This window comes from Cuculus canorus, chromosome 9 (assembly GCF_017976375.1).
Source record: "Cuculus canorus isolate bCucCan1 chromosome 9, bCucCan1.pri, whole genome shotgun sequence".
NCBI classification, from domain to species: Eukaryota; Metazoa; Chordata; class Aves; order Cuculiformes; family Cuculidae; genus Cuculus; species Cuculus canorus.
The window spans coordinates 7,331,341-7,351,514 of NC_071409.1; the positions used below are offsets into that span (position 1 = coordinate 7,331,341).

Here is a 20,174-nt window from a genome sequence, read left to right on the forward strand (position 1 = left end):
CAGTAAAACAAAACAGCCGATTAGATTAAGCCAGCCCCACAGGACAGTAGAAGTGCCATGAGCTGATGGGAAAGGCCCTCACACAGCAGTTACAATTGGTCACAAATTGAAATGTATTTCCATTAGAGAACGGCTATTCATCAAAACCTAAGTCTTTTACAAAGATGGGTTGGTTTTGAAGAAATTGCTATAAGATGCCAGCGATCTGCCAGCTTACCGGCCAGGCATCACGCCTCCCCTGCCACCCAGCAGGCAGCCCCTGCCCTCTCCAGCTGCCTCAGCATCGCCACAGTGAGGATTTTCCTGGATTTCCAATTTCTTTGCAGCTTGGCAAGACAAATAATACGGAAAGCAAGATGAAGCTGGGTAGCTCCATGGCTGTGGATTCTGGTATCCACTGCCTGCCAGCATCTCACCACTGGTCCCTGCCTCAGAACTGGGGACTCTGCAGCCCCCATCGTTTCGGATGCCAGATCTCAAACCCCACCGGAGAAGAATTTAAGACAACTCCAAAACTAAACAAAAATCAAGTCCATTTGGATTTATCTTACTCATGCAATCGAATGTCAGCCATAGCACAGCTTGGAAATGTCACAGTCACTATCTAAAAAGTCTGACTTTGAGCAGAAGACCAGGAATCATGGGCTGTCTGATTCTAGCGGGCAAACACGTTAAATAGAATAGGATCAGAAAGACTGGATATAAGTTAGGGAAGTGTGATTAATTAGATTATGAGGGTAGGGGAAGATTCCAACACTGGCCAAACTACCACTATGCTGAGCAAACAGACAAGTATATGTCACCGAATAGCATGATTTCTGAGTTCCTGAAATATATTTGGGAACAAACAGGGCTTCAAGCTTTATCTAATTCTGAACACTAAATTCATTCATACTCAAGTGTCAGAGGAAAAAAACACAGTGAATTTGGTGGGAGAGAAGTAAGGCATTACGCATAAATTAAGAAAACTTAAGAAAACCCTTAATTTAAGAACTTAAAAAAAACTTAATTTTTCTTAAAACTTAAGAGAAATCAACAGACAAACCCAAGAGAAAGAATAACATTTATTTGCTTTGTACTTACTGAAAAATCATCATCAGGGAATAATATCAGATCCTTAAACTGGTTATCCCCAATATTTTTTTCAATCTCTGTGATAACAGCTTCATAATCCAAAGGCTCCAAAAGTTTGGGCTTTTCCTGCTGTGGAAAAATTAAAAAAAAAAGAAAAGATCAGGTAATTACCTTCCTCCCCCCTTTATAGGCTGAGGTGTGCTGCATTTTTCCTTTTTTACACCAAAATACAATTAAGTTCTTCCCCACACCCCTCTCTTCCCAGCTTGCTGGAGCTGAGCTCATGAGAACATCGGAAGTGAGGAAGCTGGGCCAGTTGTAACAGCCATCTGATAACTCCAGAGCAATTTGTCAGCATTTTACAGATACCAAACTCACCACATTAAATTACCTGATATTCTCAGAAACACCCTTTCTCTGTAAATGCACGTAGGCAAACACAGTCAGACACCACTTGAAATGAACACAGCTATGACTTTGAGCTAACGTGTTAGAGAATAATCAATCAATTAATTTCTTCACTGTCTTAGACAGTTCTGCCTCTCGAACTGCTGGTAGCTTATGAGTGCCGTCACATTGTTTTACATGGTAATAACCCAAGGTTATTGTCCGGGAATAAACTATCTGGCACCCATCCCCATGGTTTCTTTTGTCAGAATGGTAATAGAATTATTGCCTGAAACAGCAGTAAAGTAAGAAACCACTACAGGAACAGCCAAACAAAAATAAAATCACAGTGTCTCCAAATACAACCCAAAAATAGAAAAAGAGAAGCCCATCAGACATGCTACAACACATTGAAGAAAGAATCATGTATTAGACTGGCAACATTTGCTTAATTCAAACACAAACACCAGAAACAGCAAATGAGAAAGGGCAAGAGAATTGTTAGAAGAGATGGAAAAGTACCTGATGAGAGAGAAATGGGTTACAAGTGGAAAGCGAAAGCAGAAACAATTGTGCACAACACTTTTTCAGTCCAATGCAATGGTGGACATTAAGTAGACTGTATTTTGCCCACTGTTCTGGCACTACGCTATCCAGAATAACATGAAGTTTCCTTCCCTCTTCCTTAAACCAAAACCACTGTGAACTGGAAAAGAAAGCTTTCATATCTTCATAAAACAAAGGCCTCCAATGGATACTCTCATAATTCCCCATCATGTTTGATTATATAAATATCATTCATTTATGGTCCATTACACATATAATGATCCAAACCCACAAATCTCTCACTCTTTTGACTTTGTTCTAGAGTTCCTGTTTTTTCAGTAGTTAGAGTTATCTCAAAATTTCTCGCCAGCCCTGGTGAACACTGTTTCCCTTCTACATCAAGTTCAAGACTCCCTTGAGTATCAAAAGCATCTATGAAAACTTTACTTACCAGTAACACAGCCACAAAAAATGAATTAAAACACTAGGATAACACATGATTCCTACAAAGTTATTAAATTGTCTAACACAACAGAATCACAGAATAACTCAGGACCTCTGCAGGTCATCTATGCCAACCTCCTGCTCAAAGCCAGGCAGGCTGGATCAGGCTGCTTGGAAACTTGTCCACATAAGTCTTGAAAACCTCCTAGGATGAAGTTGCAATTTAAAAAGTTGGAGCTGCTCCTTCAACAGTTCAGTCCATTAACTCTCTTCTCAGTCTATTAACTCTCTTAGACTTGTTTGCCAGCTTAATAGTTAATAAACTTCTAAAAACCGTTAGTATTTAGCATTCACAGGCCAAAAGCACTATCTACTAATGCTCAGACATTAAAGACTTGTAAAGACAGACAAGATCGGCACATAACAGTAATCAATAGAACTTTTTTGAAAGCTCTTCCCTGAAGAAAGTGGTTCATGAATGATGTTGTGGGATGTGAAGGAGACAGAGGAAAGAAAAACAATATTTGACCTACCTAAACATGGTTTAACTACCAGCTTCCAGGAAGCCACTAAAAGATCATTCTTTATGAATAAAATAAAATGGGATTCTGACAGAGACTGTGCTAGATTCCTTTCTAGATGAACATGGAGCTGTACAAGGACAACTGTACATTTTGCCTTAGAGTTATGAAATGAAAATGGGATTAGAAACAAAACTTGGCATTGTTTAACAGAAAAAAATAAACTTAGCTAGAGGAAGGCCACTGTAAAACACAAAAGGACCAAAAGGGAAGAAATTACTTGAAAGTTTAATTTAGATTCTGTGACAGGACCGTATAGCAGTGTGTGATGCTCAAGTAAGTCACCCTGCTAGGACACAAGATACATCATGTTAACCCAGCCATGCTGCCTTAGACTATCCCAAGGCAGTACTTGGCCCTGACCAGTAACAACCAACACATATCCAGTCCTACTCAAGACATTATCAGGTTGAGTAGCAGTCGTATTCTTTAGAGAGGTTCCAGTCTGCTGTTTACTGACAGTAGTTCTCCACAGGAACGTTATAGACTCATCCAACCATCTCATCATGGACAGTTTCGGAGTCATTCGTATTTCCTCTCAAGTTATGCTGAGTCACTGCAGTATCCCTTAGTCATGAGTTTAGACTCTCATTGATTAAATATACTATTCCACCTATCTCCTAAAATATTCCTATATAGAAATAAGTTTGAAGAGTTAAAACATGGGGTGAGAACACAAAACACACCAAGCGTACCGTCTATGCTGTACCACTCATTTTTGCAATGATGCCTAGATCTGAACAAAGTTCACTCAGTCCAAGTTTAGCAGAAAGCAAACTTGTAGTACTTTAACTGTTACCTTCAGGAGGAAACCTTATAGCAATCACTTCAAAAAAACTCAAAGTGAAAGCAAAAAAATACATACATTGATATTCAAGAGGTACAAGCGTTTCATGCAGGCATTTTTCTGTGTAGCAGTTTCACTGAAATATGTCACAAACTGCAGAAAGTTTGTGACATTAACTACACCGAGAACCCTCCCCTTCCTAGAGCAGATACTGCTAGACTAGTGGTTTTGTAACAATCTCAACTTTTAATAAGTCAGATATGCCATTGAAACCATAAATGTCCACTCTTTAAAACCAGAGACGAGTCAACACAATATTTGTCTAGGCCAGATACTCCTTGGAAAACATCGTGAATGTTGGCTTTCAAAATCTCATAAGAAAAAATAAAGTAAGCACATAACATAAGTAGCCACCTTCCTACTGAAGTCACAGACCAAGAGCAAGCTGGGGAATCCTAAAAATCTTGGAACTTCTCTTGAAAAATGGGGGAATCCCATAAAAGTGTGCAGCATTTGCAGGTTCTCTAATGCCAAAGGAAACTACCCTTTTTGCTGGGGCTGGCAGAACGAACAGATATTCCTTCTTCCCCCTGGAAATCCCTGCAAAGTTGGGGTGAGCACAGCTACACCTCCTTCAAAATTAATGTCACACAGATGTTCAGTTGCATGTGGAGGCACAGGAAGCTATGTCACATCAGCCTCTCTTTTCTCTTCAAAACCCAGCAGTACTCCGAAAGCCACTCCTGATAGCTGTCCAAAACACTCGGGGGGAAAGCATCTCCTGGACAGCTGCAGGGTCAGTTATGTGAGACAAGAATGCAACTCCAGAAAAGCCTGAAGCAGAGAAACATAGCGCGCTTACGAATATCACTCTTCGCACAGCACTAATGCTCTTGTTCTCAGCGCTGTGTGATCTGATGGAAAGATTTTAACAGATGTTAACAAAGAAGTTTTAGCAGAGTTTACACATCTGAACTGTAACTAAACGCAAGTAGACGTGACATTATCAAAATTACTGCAAATTTTTTCAATGAAGCACTTCAATATTTATGGTGATGTTTTTCTGTTGATGTAATAACAAATGCCATTCTTCCTTCTGTGGCATTACAGTAAAATCCTTTATACAATGCTATACTGCACTATGTCAACTCCCATAAATCACAGATACAAGCAATAGCCCATCCTCGTTGATACACAGACAGCAGAGATAATCTAGTCCATCCCCTGCCAACATCAAGCATGATAATACAGTAAAGAGGACAAATCTCTATCAATTCTGTACATTCCTACAAACCTTAAGAGAACACGAACATCGATTCCATCCTTTGTAGAGACAATACTCGGGATTTGGCAAAGCTGAGCACTGCAATGCTTAGTATTGCATTGGTGAAGGGAAAGTCAGCTGGTTTTATCTATTTATCTATTTATTTATTTATCAGTTTATCTCTAGAAGGCATAGAATTACCGCTCAGTTTTCTCATCACAGGCAGAGAGAAACAGCAATGTTAGGATTAGCAAATTTCTCCCTATGAGCACTAGCAGAGATTTGTAAATGAGTACGGCTGATTTAAAGCTAATTTAATAACCACAGTGCTGCCTCTTCTCAATTTAACTCGTCTGCTCTTTCTGGAAACAGACCAACCTAGTAATCTGTGCCAAGATCGAATTACGCTGGCTTGGATTTTTATAGTGCTTTTTATATTCTCTATCTCAAGTCAGTAATGAATTACGATTAGTTGTACTGAAATGCTTGTGAATACATCTAGTAAAAAGGCACTCTCCAACTCTTCACCTGCTACAACCATCTCAGCAGTACCATTACTTCACAGCCTGGCAGTGTCGTGGAGCCAACATTTTCAAGCTCTTTTTGAAGAGTGAAGAGATCTCTAATGAGCACTGGAGCCAACACCACAGAGGGGTAATTGCTACTTAATTTCACACCGGTGAAACAGCCCAGATTACACTTGTGATGTACATCTTGATTGCCATCATCTTCCAATCTAGGTACAAAAGCATTATTTTTCCCAATAATGATGACCAAAAATATCCACATAAATTATTTTTACAAAAAAAGATATGGTATCTGGCTTGCCTGCAGCTGCGCAGACATATCATGTCAATACCAGTAGCAGTCTTCTCTTCATAATTATAGCATAAAATGACTTTTGTATCATCCTTCTGAAGTCATATTTATGTGAATACTCACTGAAGGAGGAAATGAGGTAACCGAAGCCAATAGTCTCTGGATAGTCATCCCAAGCACTTCCCCATTCTAAAAATAAACTAGACCAAATGCTATGATTTTCTAATGCTTTAATGATGTATCATTCCCAGACACCAAATCCTGAGTATGTAAAATCTATTGAATTTAATAGAGATGTTTAAATTAAATTTTTCTCTTCCCTATGCCAGGAAGAAGAAGAAAATATAAGAAACAGTCACATAGAAAGATTTTAAACTGATCGACTTGAGTTACCTGGACTAAAATATCTTCATGACAGGAGGATCATGTATGTTCATAAAAGAATGAAAAGAATTGTGATGGTCAGATTGGTCAACATCATGCAGAACTCTGATTTTACATTACACCCAAGCTATGGCTTGACTAAAATTACAATTCATCCTAGTACACATTTGAAATACTGAAATGGGTAGACTTAGAAGAGAAAGGACCACTTCCCGAAATAACAGCATCATCTTCCTTCATTTTTACAGGCTTCACCATGATATTATTAACCAAATTCAATCCTAGTAAAACTCACAACGGCAAATTAAATTACTTTCTGGGATGACATCAATGTGAAGTGCTTCTCACATTTCTTGTTCTTCCTTTCCTTTTCCCAGTTAAAACAGTGTCTTTGGCATAATACATGACTTTGAATTTTTTAATATGGTTAATAGATGTAGTTGATTTTATTATACTAGAGAGGGCCAACTTCAATTAAATATTTCTTTGCCAAGCCTGTCCAAACTGAAGCTGAAGAACAGCCAGGACTCCATGACTTTTGGAGGAGGTGTAGCATAAAGGCTGAATTTAACCCACCTTCAGATAAACTAGTGATACTATTCACCCTTAGGCAGTACAGCAGTTGATATCCGATATGGTTTCCGTGGAAAGATTGTGCTCCCAGCACACTCGCTGTGTGTTGCTGTGGATCTTTTTTTAAGGAAAATAAGTTTTATGTTTCTAGCACAGGGGAGGAAATTCAGCATCTGCAAAAGGTATGCAAGGAAAGGACAGGGAAGCACAGCCAGAACCAGCCGGCAGATGGGCCCTCCACTTTATTTTGGATCTGGTCATTTTTATCATCACTTGGCCTGGTACACATCTATGTGCAGTCAACGGACTCGCTGGCCACCTTACAAAGGCTGCATTTCGCTCAGCCCGTCATCCACAGTCAAATTTATTCAAATAAGTGGTACAAAGAAAACTTTCTGTGACACTTTTCCCACCCTAAAATACATTCACTTGTCGGGTCTAATACTTAATTTCTCACGTCTTTCAGTAAACCTCGGAGAACTACAATTGGAAAGAACCCAGCCAGTTTTTCAGCACTGCAAAGCACAACTGATACACTCTTTAGTGTCAGCAGGTGACGTGCCAATAAATTCCATTAAGGGGATTGCCAGTTCCCACAAGATTCTGGTACAGAGAAAATTGCAAAGAATTACCAAAAGATTCAAATCCCCAAATTGCAAGCAAAGCAGAAATTAGTTTCCAAAACGTTATAGTACCCATCAGCTTAAGCTGCACAAAAGCAGGGGAACCTGTGGAAGACCCTGCTGGGAATAAAGAAAGAGAAAAGTCATTTTCTTTTATTAAAGCTCTTAATTCAAAGAAAATTCTAATTGACACCAATAACAGATTAGCTTGACTATATGAGACTTTGTACAAATACAGCTGGGACTGGATGAATCCTAATTGCTTACATTGTAAGTTACCATTGTTTTGTGGATGAAAATCTATAAAGGTTTGCTTGGCATATTTTCTGGCTTTAAGAGTACTGGAAATGCCTCTCATGTGGCTGGGCTAACTCAGATAATTTTAACTGATGCAGCCATCAGGGACTTCACTGGCATGCAGACACGTAACTTCTCCAGCAAGCCAACTGCCGAGCGACCAGCACTAAGGCAACTCAAACCACAGACCCCTGTTCTCAGGCAACTGGGAGTGACCTACTCTTTCTATTACCATTCATTTCTCAAGTTAGAAGTTACCTTTGCTTTCATTATGAATTGTGAAAGCAATAAGACTCATAAGACTATCTCATGGTTAAAACACCCAAGCCCATACTCAGCAAAGCATCTGTGCTGAGGAGAGGAAGGGGATGCTGTATGCTACGCTCAACTTAGAGCTAAGTGTTTCTTGAATTCTGTTTCTCAGCCACGGTTATACACTTGGCATTGTAGCCTTGCTGCAGTGCTTTCTTAATCTGGAAGGTATATGTATGGGCAAGTGCATCTTTAGTAGGCACGGTGGTGTTGTGCTGATGGTGGGAGTTGATGATCTTAGAAGTCTTTTCCAACCTTAACAATTTTATGATTCCACAATCCTCAATGACCAACGCTTTAGCTAAAACTACCAACATAGTCTGCAAAATATTCATGGTAACAAGAAAACAGCTTGTTTGTCCTCTGTGTTTATGCAGTAGCTGGAAACTCTTTTTTAGGAAGAGGATAAACAAATCTCATTTATTCAGAAGTTTACTAAAATCAGCATTACCATGCCACTGACAAGGCCTCTAAAGAAACTAAGTTTTTATTATAAATTTAATGTATTGCCTTTTCAAAACACCAAAAATGACAGCTTCTAAAAAGTGAGTACTTCTGAAGCCTAGACTAAATATTTGCCCATCGGTCACTTCAGCGTAAAACAAGAGAATCTTGTTAAGTATCATAAGGTTTGTTTTTATAAGTTTAATTTACACAGACCTGTAACCTGGTAACACTCACCCACTTCACTCTCCTTATCTGACCTCAGCCAGGTAAAAAAAAGAAAAGGGCAGTTATAGCATCAAAGTTTTCCTTTAAAGCTACCATGTTGATTCTATTAATAAAGAAAGCAAGCAAAAGCTAAAGATGTACTTTACTCATCTCCATATAGACATCTGAACAGACAAGTCGGATGTTCTGGAAGGGATTGGGAAGAAGAGAAGAGAGCTGTGGGGTTGCAGAGCAGACCTGCCAACAGTGGCTGGAGGACTCCACCTGGCCACTTGCCTTGTTTGCAATTATTTCACCCCAGGGAAGGGGAAGTGAATTGTCTTGCCCTGGGCATCACAAAGGGGATGTGGGAGTGAGTCTACTTCAGCTGTTCTGCAAACACTCTTCCCTTCTTGTTCCCTTTCTAGCACAGTCTCAGGTGAGTAGATTCATGGTCACAAACAGGAAAGTTAGCAAAACCATCCTGCAACCTGCACGCAATGGATTTGAGCAAAGCTTTTAAGCTTCCAGCACAAAGTTTATTTAAACAGCGCTCCTGGTGCTGTCTTTGTATACACAAACAGACATGCATACAAAATGTCACATATGTAGAGAGAATCATTGTAATCTAAGGAAGATCTACATTAAAAAAAAAAGAGATACTTCCAATTTTTGCCCTTTGTGCCCTAAGTGGCACTCAGTGACCTTCATCACAAAGGTAGAAACCCAGCTCTGACACCTACAGCATCTACACAGCAATAATAGAACTGGCCGTAGCAACAAGATCAGACCAAACTAATCCCCTCCATTTGTTCCAACTGGATGAATAAGGGAGATGGAGCTATGTACCTGTCATCTTCTGTGTACAGGTTTCAGAGAAGGACAGAAGGGAGGATGTGCCAGGCATTCCCAGCTCACTCGCTCCTCCACCAAGCTCATCTAGCACAAACCTACTAAAACTGGGGTGTTTTTTACATAAAATCATGCACAGCACAGAATTGTTTTTGAAAAGATTTATTTTTTACTTTGAAAATAAATAAGTCTTTTTGGTAGACTTTGCTTTTAGAGTACATGGGAGAAATTTTTTTTAAGAAGCAAAAGGAAAACTTGAATGTCTGTTTATCAGATCATGCTCTGATACCAAAGACTTTGATCACTATTGTGATGATGAAGTTGCAATACAGCACATAAGCATTGCCCATTTTTGCTTAAACACTAAAATTTAGATATATGAACTCCTAGACCTGTAGACTGAACAAACAGATTTTTTGAAAGGGGCTCAACCACTTCAGAAATCCCTGAAGCAAAAACAACTGACAAAAATGTTTGCATTAACTCTAAATAAACACTTCAAAAACACCATTTGACTTCTAGAAGATACTTAGTAATAAGTCACTGTCCCGTAGGGCAAATCTCTTACAGGCTGTTCCGCTTCGTTTTACTCAGTGAGCATTTCCCTTTTTGTACCTACACTATAGTCACTTATCTGCTCATGATACAGATGCTTTTCATGCTACATATCAGAGTAAATAATTCTAAGTATCTCCACAGAGGTTTCATCTGTAAAAGTTAGTATCATCTATACATGACCATTATAAACTCAGCTCTCACAACGATGTTAAAATTATAATCTTTTTATTGACAACAACTACCCCCTAAGTAATTGTCTGCCCATCGAGTCATTTACACACATGGAACGTAAATGAGAGCAAAATCTGGTCAGCCACAATGAGCTCAATGAACAACCTACAATCAATTAAAACTAATCAGATTATAATCAGTCTTACAAAAAAAAGAGTTTCCAGCAAATAGTATAAGTCCATCTAAACAAAATACAGTTCTAAACGCAGTATATTAAGAAATGCACTCTTTGACTAAGGTCCCATATACACAAGCTTTACAGCTGCAGTGGAATCTAACATCACTTTGGAATCTGCAGCATCAGGGGTGCAGAGGGAGGACTGATGCACAAAGGAGAGATTGGCTCCTGGTTGATAGCAAAAAGTGCCTGTAGGCCAAAGATTTAACATGCTCCAATTATGAAATACCGGGTAGAAAGACACAGGTCACAAGGCACACAAGTAAAGCCAAGCGTGCAAGTATTTCCTAAGGGCTAAACAACGCATTGAGAAATATGTTCGCTGAATAACATGACAAAGTGACCCCACCTTAGTCTATCTTCTGTCTGAGAAGAACAAAAATTAGAAGAATAAAATTCCTGTATGATACACTTTACTGACTCTTAGAAATCACAACAATTTAAAGGTTCTTTGGCATCACTAGATTGAACACTCAGCTTCTGTTGTCTGAGGATACAAGCAAAAATGAACAAATATCTTTCTCTTCCTCTGCAGGCAGGCTACCGATTTATTGTTATTCAGGCTTTGGTTTATTTCTAGCCATACTTTCCTGTAAGGTTTCAACAGCTTCTGGTGAGCTCTATTCATGTGTACTCAGGATTTGTAGAACAATGACAAAAAAACCCTCCTAAGATTTGAGAGGACAAGTCGAGCACAACTCCTACTGAATTCTTATGAAGTGCCAGGGTTAGAAGCTTTCAGCAGCACCACCAGCACTCATTCTTGGGATCCAAGACCATGAAACTTAAACCTGGTATCTTTGACTGTATCACAATAGCTCAGGGCAGCAGGAAGTACACTGCAGTCTTGTCAAAACCATCAGTTTCCATATAAAATACCTACCCCAAACGGTAGCTAGTCACAAGCAAAACCCAGACTCTACTAGAAGAGCCACAGACCATCTTAACCAATCTGTGACCAAGCGTTACAACTGCAAAGTTATTTTCCTTCCTATTTACAAAATTTAATGAAAATAATCTTCAGTGCATTATTGTCGATTCTTTGTTACACCCATCATGCAGAATAGCCTTGGAAAGGCTTCAATATGTATACAAAAACACAGCTTGTAATCGGATATACAAAACTGCAGAAGAAATCCAGACACCTCTCACCACGAAAAAAAATTTCACTGTCTCCAAACCACAGTTGGGGAAGCCATTTAATGTCTGGCATCTAAAATAATCTCTCCAGTTAAGAGAATACAGTGAAAATGCTTTTCAACAGAAGTCTCTAAGTGTCTAACCTAAAATCTGCAGTTTTGATTTCAGTCAGGAAAGCTTAGGCACAACACAGTTAACGAGAGCTGCTCAGTGTCACACAGCAGAGTTTCAAGAGGCATAGTGCTGGCCCAAAGCCATCATTGGCAAAGCCTGCCATCTGCCTTGTGGGGCAGAACCTCATTTCAGCTTTCCACCAAAGGCTCTGGAGCTTCCTCCATTTGCTCCCTGCGCTGCAGGAGGATGCCGTCTTTCTCCTGCTCCTAGCCTAGAGAGGTACAAGTCACCCATAACAGATCCTGAGATCTGAAACAGTGCAGAGTAAATTCCTACTCCAGAAGCAGCTTTATGGATTTCCATGAAACTACCAAGCATGTGTTACCAGGCACCAGAGAGACTATCACATACCGCTGCTGATCGACAATGTGCTGCTATACAACAGTCTCCCTAATGCGTTTGAGTTCTCTAAACTCCTCAACTCCCCATGCTTCAGTTTCAGACTTCAGTAATCATAGAATCATAGAATGGTTGGGGTCAGAAAGGACCTTAAAGATCACCCAGTTCCAGCCCTGCTGCCATGGGCAGGGACACCTCCCACTGGATCAGGTTGCTCAAAGCCTCCCATGTTCAGTACCCACTGACACGGATTGACGAGACTCAGTCAATCCTGTGTACGCACCAAGGAATAAAACCTGCTCTCTTCTACCTGTTGGGTGAAGATTGTTTGACTTGTAATTTCTTAGCAGAATAAAAGAAATAAGGGGTGCATACTCACGCAGCTTAATCTGTGAATTTCCCCTTGATTCACCCGCCTAACGGTCTTTCTCTTCCTCCACAGTTCACTGGGCTCCCTTCTGAATTTCCCGCGAAAGCTCATTGTATCCGTAGGAATTTAGGCAGCAAACAAACCTCTCTTTAAAAGCTGTGCTCCTTTAACCTCTTTCCTTCAGCAGCTTCAGCACAACAACTGGAAGCTGCGCGTACTGCTCAAGGGGGAAGTATTTCTAAAACTTACATGCTGTATCCACAGTAACTGAACAGAAAGAAGAAGAAAACCAGCAATAACTCATTTCTTCCTGTGAATAATATTCTACTATTAAGGCGAGTGTCTCATTAAACCATAAATACACCCAGCCCCCGCCTCTAATGCAAATCAAAATAGGAAGTTGTAGAAAGAAAGCAAGCTTGCAACCGAACAGCTACCTTCATCTCAAAACCCATTACATCCTTTCTCCTCACCACCCTCCCTGATTCAAAAGCCAAAAAGGCTGCACTCTTACTTCATGCACACGTATGTCTGCAAGCTAAAAAAAGGCAGTCACAGAACAACAACCTCCTACTGAGCCCCCAGGTAGCAGACTTCAATCACGGAGCATGCAGCAACAGGTTCGTGCAGCCAGGGCCCAGAATCACGTCTGCTTTTGGACCAAGTTAACAATTCCCCTTTCAAAGTGACGTGAAACACCAATAAGAGGAAGCACCCTGCCAATTCCTAAACCCGCAGACAGTTATAAAAAGAGAAAAAAATAGAGAAACTTATATGTTAGTATCCAAAATACATTTTTAGCTCCTAAAAACTTGGTTTTAGAAGTGCTCATCATGTGCCAACTAAGAAAAATGACTGCTTGCTTCAGCCCTATTCCCACCTGAGGTGAGAGTGAAGCCACCAGAGCGAGCCTGTTCCCCAGATGCTCAGTGCGGGGGGAACCCCAGCAGCTCCCCTACCTGGGGGCAATCGCAGCAGCGCCCTGACAGGTTCGCAGCTCCCCACGCAGTGCCTCAGAACCGCAGACCCAACAGGAGCAGCGAGTGACACAGGCAATGAAACTGTTTTGAATTAAGGTAGGAGACTCACCCAGTTCTCAGCTGTCTGAAGGCTGGCAGGGCACAAAGGTCTTTGAAAACTGAACAAACTCCCTCAATGCCCACACATGTGCACACATGCACGCAGACCCTTTTCTTCTCCTTCCTTCCAGCTAAGGATTCATCCTGCTGTAGCAGCCAGCCGGCATTCCCCTATGCTCATAGTCTTTCTGTGGGATGCATTAGAGTTTTTTATTTTTACTTAATATCAGTCTGCAAAAATAAAACAAATTAATAGGTTTTCTGCTTTTTCATTCTGGATGTTTTTGCAAATTAGACAATAAGCATCTTTTTTTTCACAATTCTATGAAATCTTTCACACATTTTTCAGCATTTGTAACATTTGATTCAAAGTAACGAACCTCTGCAGAATTTCCACACAATTGTTCCACACGTGGTTCTCCATGCCAGGAGAACAGTCACACCAAGCCCAGCATGTCTGAGCACTAAAAACCAATGCATCAGTCCAATCAAAACGCTCTCATTTTCCACAGCTAAAACACAGTGCAACTTCATGAATTAAACTCCCATCTTATCATTATCTACATTATTTAGCTTTGCCTTTGAGAAGATCGCCTCCCTTAAACTGAGCGTTACCAGCCTGCTGTGTGACTGCTTAAGACAGATTTCACTGTACTCTTAGTTAGCGATGAAAAGCATCTGTGTCTGGCACTAGAAAGCAGAAATGGCAACAGAAACCCGTGGCCAAGGTGTGCAGACGTTTCAAGTGGCTACCAATATAGCACTGCAACATTAACCAAGTTGGAATCATTCTTGTTCTCTCACGAGCCACTGAGCTATCTACACTGACTTTTAAGTGCCTCTCGCATAACAAAGCAAATGCAGCTGCCAAGACAACAGGTCCTTGCCAGAAGTTAAATTTAATGCTGGATCCATCAGCTCTTCTGGCTTAACATTAAGCAGGTATCAATTCCTCTCAGAGGCTCCTTTGTCTATCAACTCCCTTCTGTAACTGCCACACAGAACAAGCTGAGCTCCATCTTTCCTTTCCTCGGGAAGGCTCTCTCCCAGCTTCCTGCCTCCAGCAGCACTGAGGAGCCCTTCCAGGGCAACCATTCCACTAAGATAAGGGTCACCACCACTTCCTGAAACTTTGATGACCTTGTGTTACTCCCAAATAATACAAAAGATGAACTTGGGTTCAGTTTCCAGATGGTCCTTATCCAATTTACTCCACTGAGTATATTCTGTCTAAAGACTTTCATTCCCAATATCATTAAACATCACTTATTGCCATATCTCTGACAGCCATTTTTTCAGACTCTACGCTAAAGGCACCGAGCATTACATTTTTTCAATATCAAGGCATTAAAAGGTTGAAGCCAAAAAATAATAAATAAACTACAGCACTCACACGGACATACAAACAGAACAATAGTAAACACCTGCAAATAAAGATTCCACTTCCTTAGATCAGTTTTGAAGGCAAATCCCTCTACACTTGCAATGGGGGAATAAAATCACCAGTCAAATGTCTAATAATGCTTTATCCTGCAGCAGAAGTATGAAGCAAACTTCATAAACATCAGCGTGACTGTAAAAGACTTTCTAGGTTTTCCTCAAAGACTTCTCTATCTCTTCGATTAAAGATATCTGGTGCTTTAAAACAACCACAAAAGTGGTTCTGTTATTGTGAATACAGTTCCTGCATTGCTTGTAAATTCTTAACTATTATGTACAAGGTGAGAAGTATTATCCATACCTCAAGTTTTTCCAAGAAAAGAGGGATAACTTGCCACAACTTAACCACAAGCCATGGTTTACGTTTGTGAAGTGCTGCATCACATTCATACAACCAAAAGAAGGATGTTGAAGCACTTCAATAAGTGATGAAATAGGTAAGGTAGTCAATTCAGTGTTTGATTGCCTTCTGCTCTGCTGTCTTTGCTGAACATTTTCATCCGTTCCCAGCATTTTGAAGAAACCTACTAATATCTAGATAGGAAAAATAATAACAACTTATATCCATGCTCCTGTTAAGGAACATCGATGCACTCCCTTTGCTTCAGAGCAACTAGCATCCAACCTTCTGATAAGGGTCACAAGTTCTTTAATAACTTTTTTATTTCTTTTTTCCTACATTTCTCCTAGAGCTTCTGTCCAACTTAATTCATTTCCTTCTTAAATCTACTCACTGTAATGCTTCATTGACTTCAGCTTGAAACTATAATGCACAGCAATATGTAAAAATGTACTGCTGGCCAAAACTCATCCACTGCTACTGTATGGCGTGCAGTCATTAGAAAATGAATTTCGCTAGTGCTTTACTAGCAGCCATACAGAGAGAAAAAAATCAGTCCCTAATGTGTATATCTTCAACTAACGGAAAAGACACTTCAAAACAGGATAAATATTTGAGTTGCTGTGTAGCAAATGCTGAATTCACCATACTGTCCTTCTAAAATAATATCTACCACCTCTGACCAAGAAGGATTGAGAAATGAAGCCCCAGTTTTTGATGCTGGCTTTTTTTTATCTCCTCAAATTTAGAGAAAGGGGAAAAATCACATGCCAAGATTGAATTCATAGCAAGTATTAGGGAATGAATGCTTCCCTTCAGCTCACGGCTTCTGTCTGGAAGCAATGCTGACATGTACAAACACAGTGCAAGTCAAAAACACAGTCTTGACTTACACACATGTATATATAAATAATGGTGTATTCATAGTCATTATGCACCTAATACTGACTCAGGCTTTTTATTTAACAGATCTGAGAAAGACAATTTAATTAATAAATAAGAAAACTTCTTTTGCTGGAACACGCTGCATGAACTGCTTATTGAGCCCATTCTACAATTAAAATCTGAAATTACAAACTTCTCATATCAAAATTGGCTTCATTTATAAACTAAGCCCACTGTGGGGACAGTGACACTACTATCCAAGCAGGTGCCATAGCATAGATCAGTGCTAAAATATCTTGATGACCAACTTATTGCTTCACCACTCAGCAGGGTGCAGGTAAGACACCTGCTTGTGGCATTTCCAGCACATCAGACTTGGGTAGAACCACCACAATGAAGTTGTTGGGAAAAAAAACAAAGGATAACAGCCACACTAAACATCCAGCCCTTATTGTAGGAAGAGAAATAATTCTGAACTTGGCAACCATGACTTCAGCACATGGGAGGCAGGCAGCTATCTGCTCAGGTCCTGATGAGAAGAAAAAATGCAGTACCCAGGTCACAAAGGGCTATTTTGGAAAAAAAAAAAAAAGAAAAAAAACCCAAAAAACACCCCAAAACACAAAACCAAACAAAAAAAAAAAAGCCACAAAACCCAAGCAAATTTTTTATTATTTCAATTTTTTTTAAAAGACCAAAACATTACTCCATGTAGCCTTCCAGCCTTCTCTATCCTCTATTATAGACGTAGGATGCAGAAGTTACAAAATTTGGAGGCCTTGTTCGTCTATTCAACGCAGCTAACATCCCACAATGCGCAGCCAGTGTCAGCAGACAAGCTCTATCAATACATACTGATGCTCCTCTTTATATGTTCCTCATCCGGTCTTTAACTGCAGCGCCCAGCAAGCCCACCAACACCCTTTGTCACACCTGAACAGCACAGCAGAGCAACGCTGCCAGGCGTCAGTTATGCATTTGCACAAAGCGAGCCGTGTCAGATGCAATTTGCCACCCTTTCTGTGGTCAGAGTGCTTGCCAGGAAATTGATTGTAGCAAGTGGCATCACGCTGCATGCGGTTTTCAGATATGGTTGCCAAAAAGCTGCTAATGGGACGGTGAGACTAAAACTGAGGTGTCAACAAGCGTACACCACGCTTGTCTTACCTGCACCTTCCAGGGATTAGGAAGAACATGTGCCCTATAGCAGTTTGTGAACGCAAGTAAAAACTGCCCTTCCTAAAAGCTTCACACCGCACAGGTAAAGCAGATCATAGAATTGCTTGGTTGGAAAAGACCTTTAAGATCATTGAGTCCAACCGTACCTGTCCACTACTAAACCACATCCCTGAGCACCTCATCTACCCGTCTTTTAAATGTCTTTTGGTTTGAGTTTTGTTGTTTGGTGTGGGTTTTTTTTTAAAGAGGGTGAACAAATAAACCCAAAACAATTTAAACAGAAGGGTAAAACAATTTAGTTTGGAAAAACTACACATGAAGCAACCTTTTGCGGTCACTCTGGTATCGAATCAACTGTAAGTGAATTATATTGTTTTTTTAGAAATGTGACTGCACTTATAGTCTAAGAACTTAAGGCAAAACATCAACACTCATACACAAACCCTGCAAAGTCATTAGAATAGTCGATGCTTGCCTTTTTCCCTACAAATCCATACAGTTAGCTCTGACCAGGCAAAAGGCAGGGAATCCATCATGGTAAAAATGATATCAGCACACAAGGTGAGCTCTCCAAGGGAGGGCAACAATGTCGCTGCATAAATACCCATGGGAAGAAGCTCCTTAAATTTGTCAGAGCTCTGCTAACAGACATTTCCAGACAACAGTCCCTGATGTCAGTGACTCCACTTATGTCAATCCATTTTTCCTCCTAGCCCGACAGTGTGCTGATCTCAGCTACTCCTTCCTCTGTGCCTTCACCTTCACTTCATGCCCCAGATATCTGGGCACTCACGCAGAATACATTTGTGAGAGGCTGCTCTATTTCTTTGCCCTGCCCGAAAGGCAGAAACGCATCCTCCGGCTGAACCGCTGGTGTCCGGAGCCCTCCGCAGCTGCATATACCAGCCTGTGTGTGTGTTGCTGGAGCTGGTAAGGCTCATCTGTGGCTGCAATCATTCCCAGGAGGTGTGGGAAGGCAGCCTCAGGGAGGGCAGTCTGGCAGCTCCCAGCCTGATCTCACTCGCAGCCCTCAAGGGCCATACAGCACATATATTTCATCACCTCAAAATGACCTCGTAAGCACTCTTGCTGATCATGTCCACACTCCAAAACCCACTTAGTACCCCTTTACAGCTCCTAAGAAAATGTCTCGCTGTTCTCCTGGAAGGAAGAAGGGTCAGCAGAGTTGGCAGCAGTCTCTTCTTTCTCACAGCCTGGGAACACTGCTCCACGAGCACACGCCTTCCCGCTCTCTCCTTGACACAGTCAAGTTTCTGCCAGCTGACCCTGCAAGAACATAAATGCAACAGCAGCATCGTTTCACCAGCTTTCCAAGCAGGAAACCCATCAGCACCTGGCAATAATATGACACCAGATTGAGAAAAGCTTTGGAGAACCTGTTGACGCATCCTCAAGGGCCTCCAGCTATGACCATGTGGTATCACTCATAGAAAATCCGCATTGTGGATCTCATGCTTGCAGCCATTCCTCAGCTACTGTCAGTCCTCTGGAGAGAGCAGACACTGGCGGAGCAAGGAGACAGGGAGCACCGGGACTGTGGTGCCCCTGGTGGGTCATCTTTGCCCATGTGAGGGTCCCCGTCACACTGCAGACTCGCCTTAGCACAACTGAGCGCAGTCATCACAGGCTTTTGTTCCATGTATCTTTCCACAGGTTGGACAGAAATAGGGCTAAAATTATTCTCTTTAGCAAACAAAATGCTGCTTCTTACATCAGCAATCAGGCTGGAAGAATAAACTTTCCATTATCAGCGTTGTCTTGCTGACAAGTACAAAAGCAAAACGTGCAATTACTTTAATTTCTTCTTTAGTTTCATCCATTGGGAAATTTCAAACAAACATTACCCTTTTGTTTTCATCTACTTGGACTGGAATCAGCCCTCGATAACAAAACACATAGTGATGAAAAGCCACAAAAGGCAATTAAATAACTTAATCACCTAAATTTATCATCTCCAGACATATCAATGCTTCTGTGATTTTTGCTTTCGCTGCATGCTTTTCTGATTGCAACTCCAATGCTTGCTATGCATGCTACATTTCAGAAATTATTTTTTTTTCTCTTTACCAAGGAAAGCTCAGATCAGACATCTGGTTTATAAAGAGAATCCACATTTTCACCCAATTTTCCAGCAGGAATAACTGAAGCAAAAGGAGGTCAGGCAACTCACTCATTTACTCAAGGTCACAATCATCATCTACAGTGTCATACTATTGATATAAAATACCCTGGGAACCTCTTCTAAGGGTTCTAAGTGTTTTTTCCAAAAACTAAAATAGACTTCCCTCCACATGCATGCAAGATGACTGTATGACCATTATTGTGTTTGATAACACACACGTGTAACACAAATTCCTATGAGCTCTCTTCTAGTGTCTGTGGGTATCTCAAGCAATTAAGAAAGCAACTGCAGATAATAATTCATGATCTACATCCTATAACTGAAAGCCTAATAATGGCATTTTGAAAGAGAGAAAAAGCACACAAATTTCAAAAGCAGATAAGCAAGGTTTTCTTGTTTTAGCAAAAGAAGAAGTAAAACGTAAAACCCTACAAGTGACATTGACATTAATTAAGTTCAGTATGTGGAAAAGAGAAAAAGACAACTTGCATCCTTTTTGCATTCTCCTTCTCTTACCGGTCTCT

The 20,174-nt window shown here is 40.6% G+C and overlaps 1 protein-coding gene across 11 annotated transcripts in view; it reads right to left on the reverse strand.

Annotated features, from left to right (window-relative positions):
- Window positions 1–20,174, reverse strand: part of DOCK10 (dedicator of cytokinesis 10) — a 156,154-nt gene that overhangs the window by 95,021 nt on the left and 40,959 nt on the right. For 6 of the 11 annotated variants that reach the window (XM_054074354.1, XM_054074359.1, XM_054074361.1 and 3 more), the window contains exon 2: window positions 1,084–1,203. In XM_054074354.1, the coding sequence (XP_053930329.1) occupies window positions 1,084–1,203 (120 nt within the window). Of the gene's footprint in view, window positions 1–1,083; window positions 1,204–12,593; window positions 12,900–20,174 lie in introns of those variants that run through there. The other 5 variants (XM_054074356.1, XM_054074360.1, XM_054074351.1 and 2 more) reach the window with 3 other exon arrangements.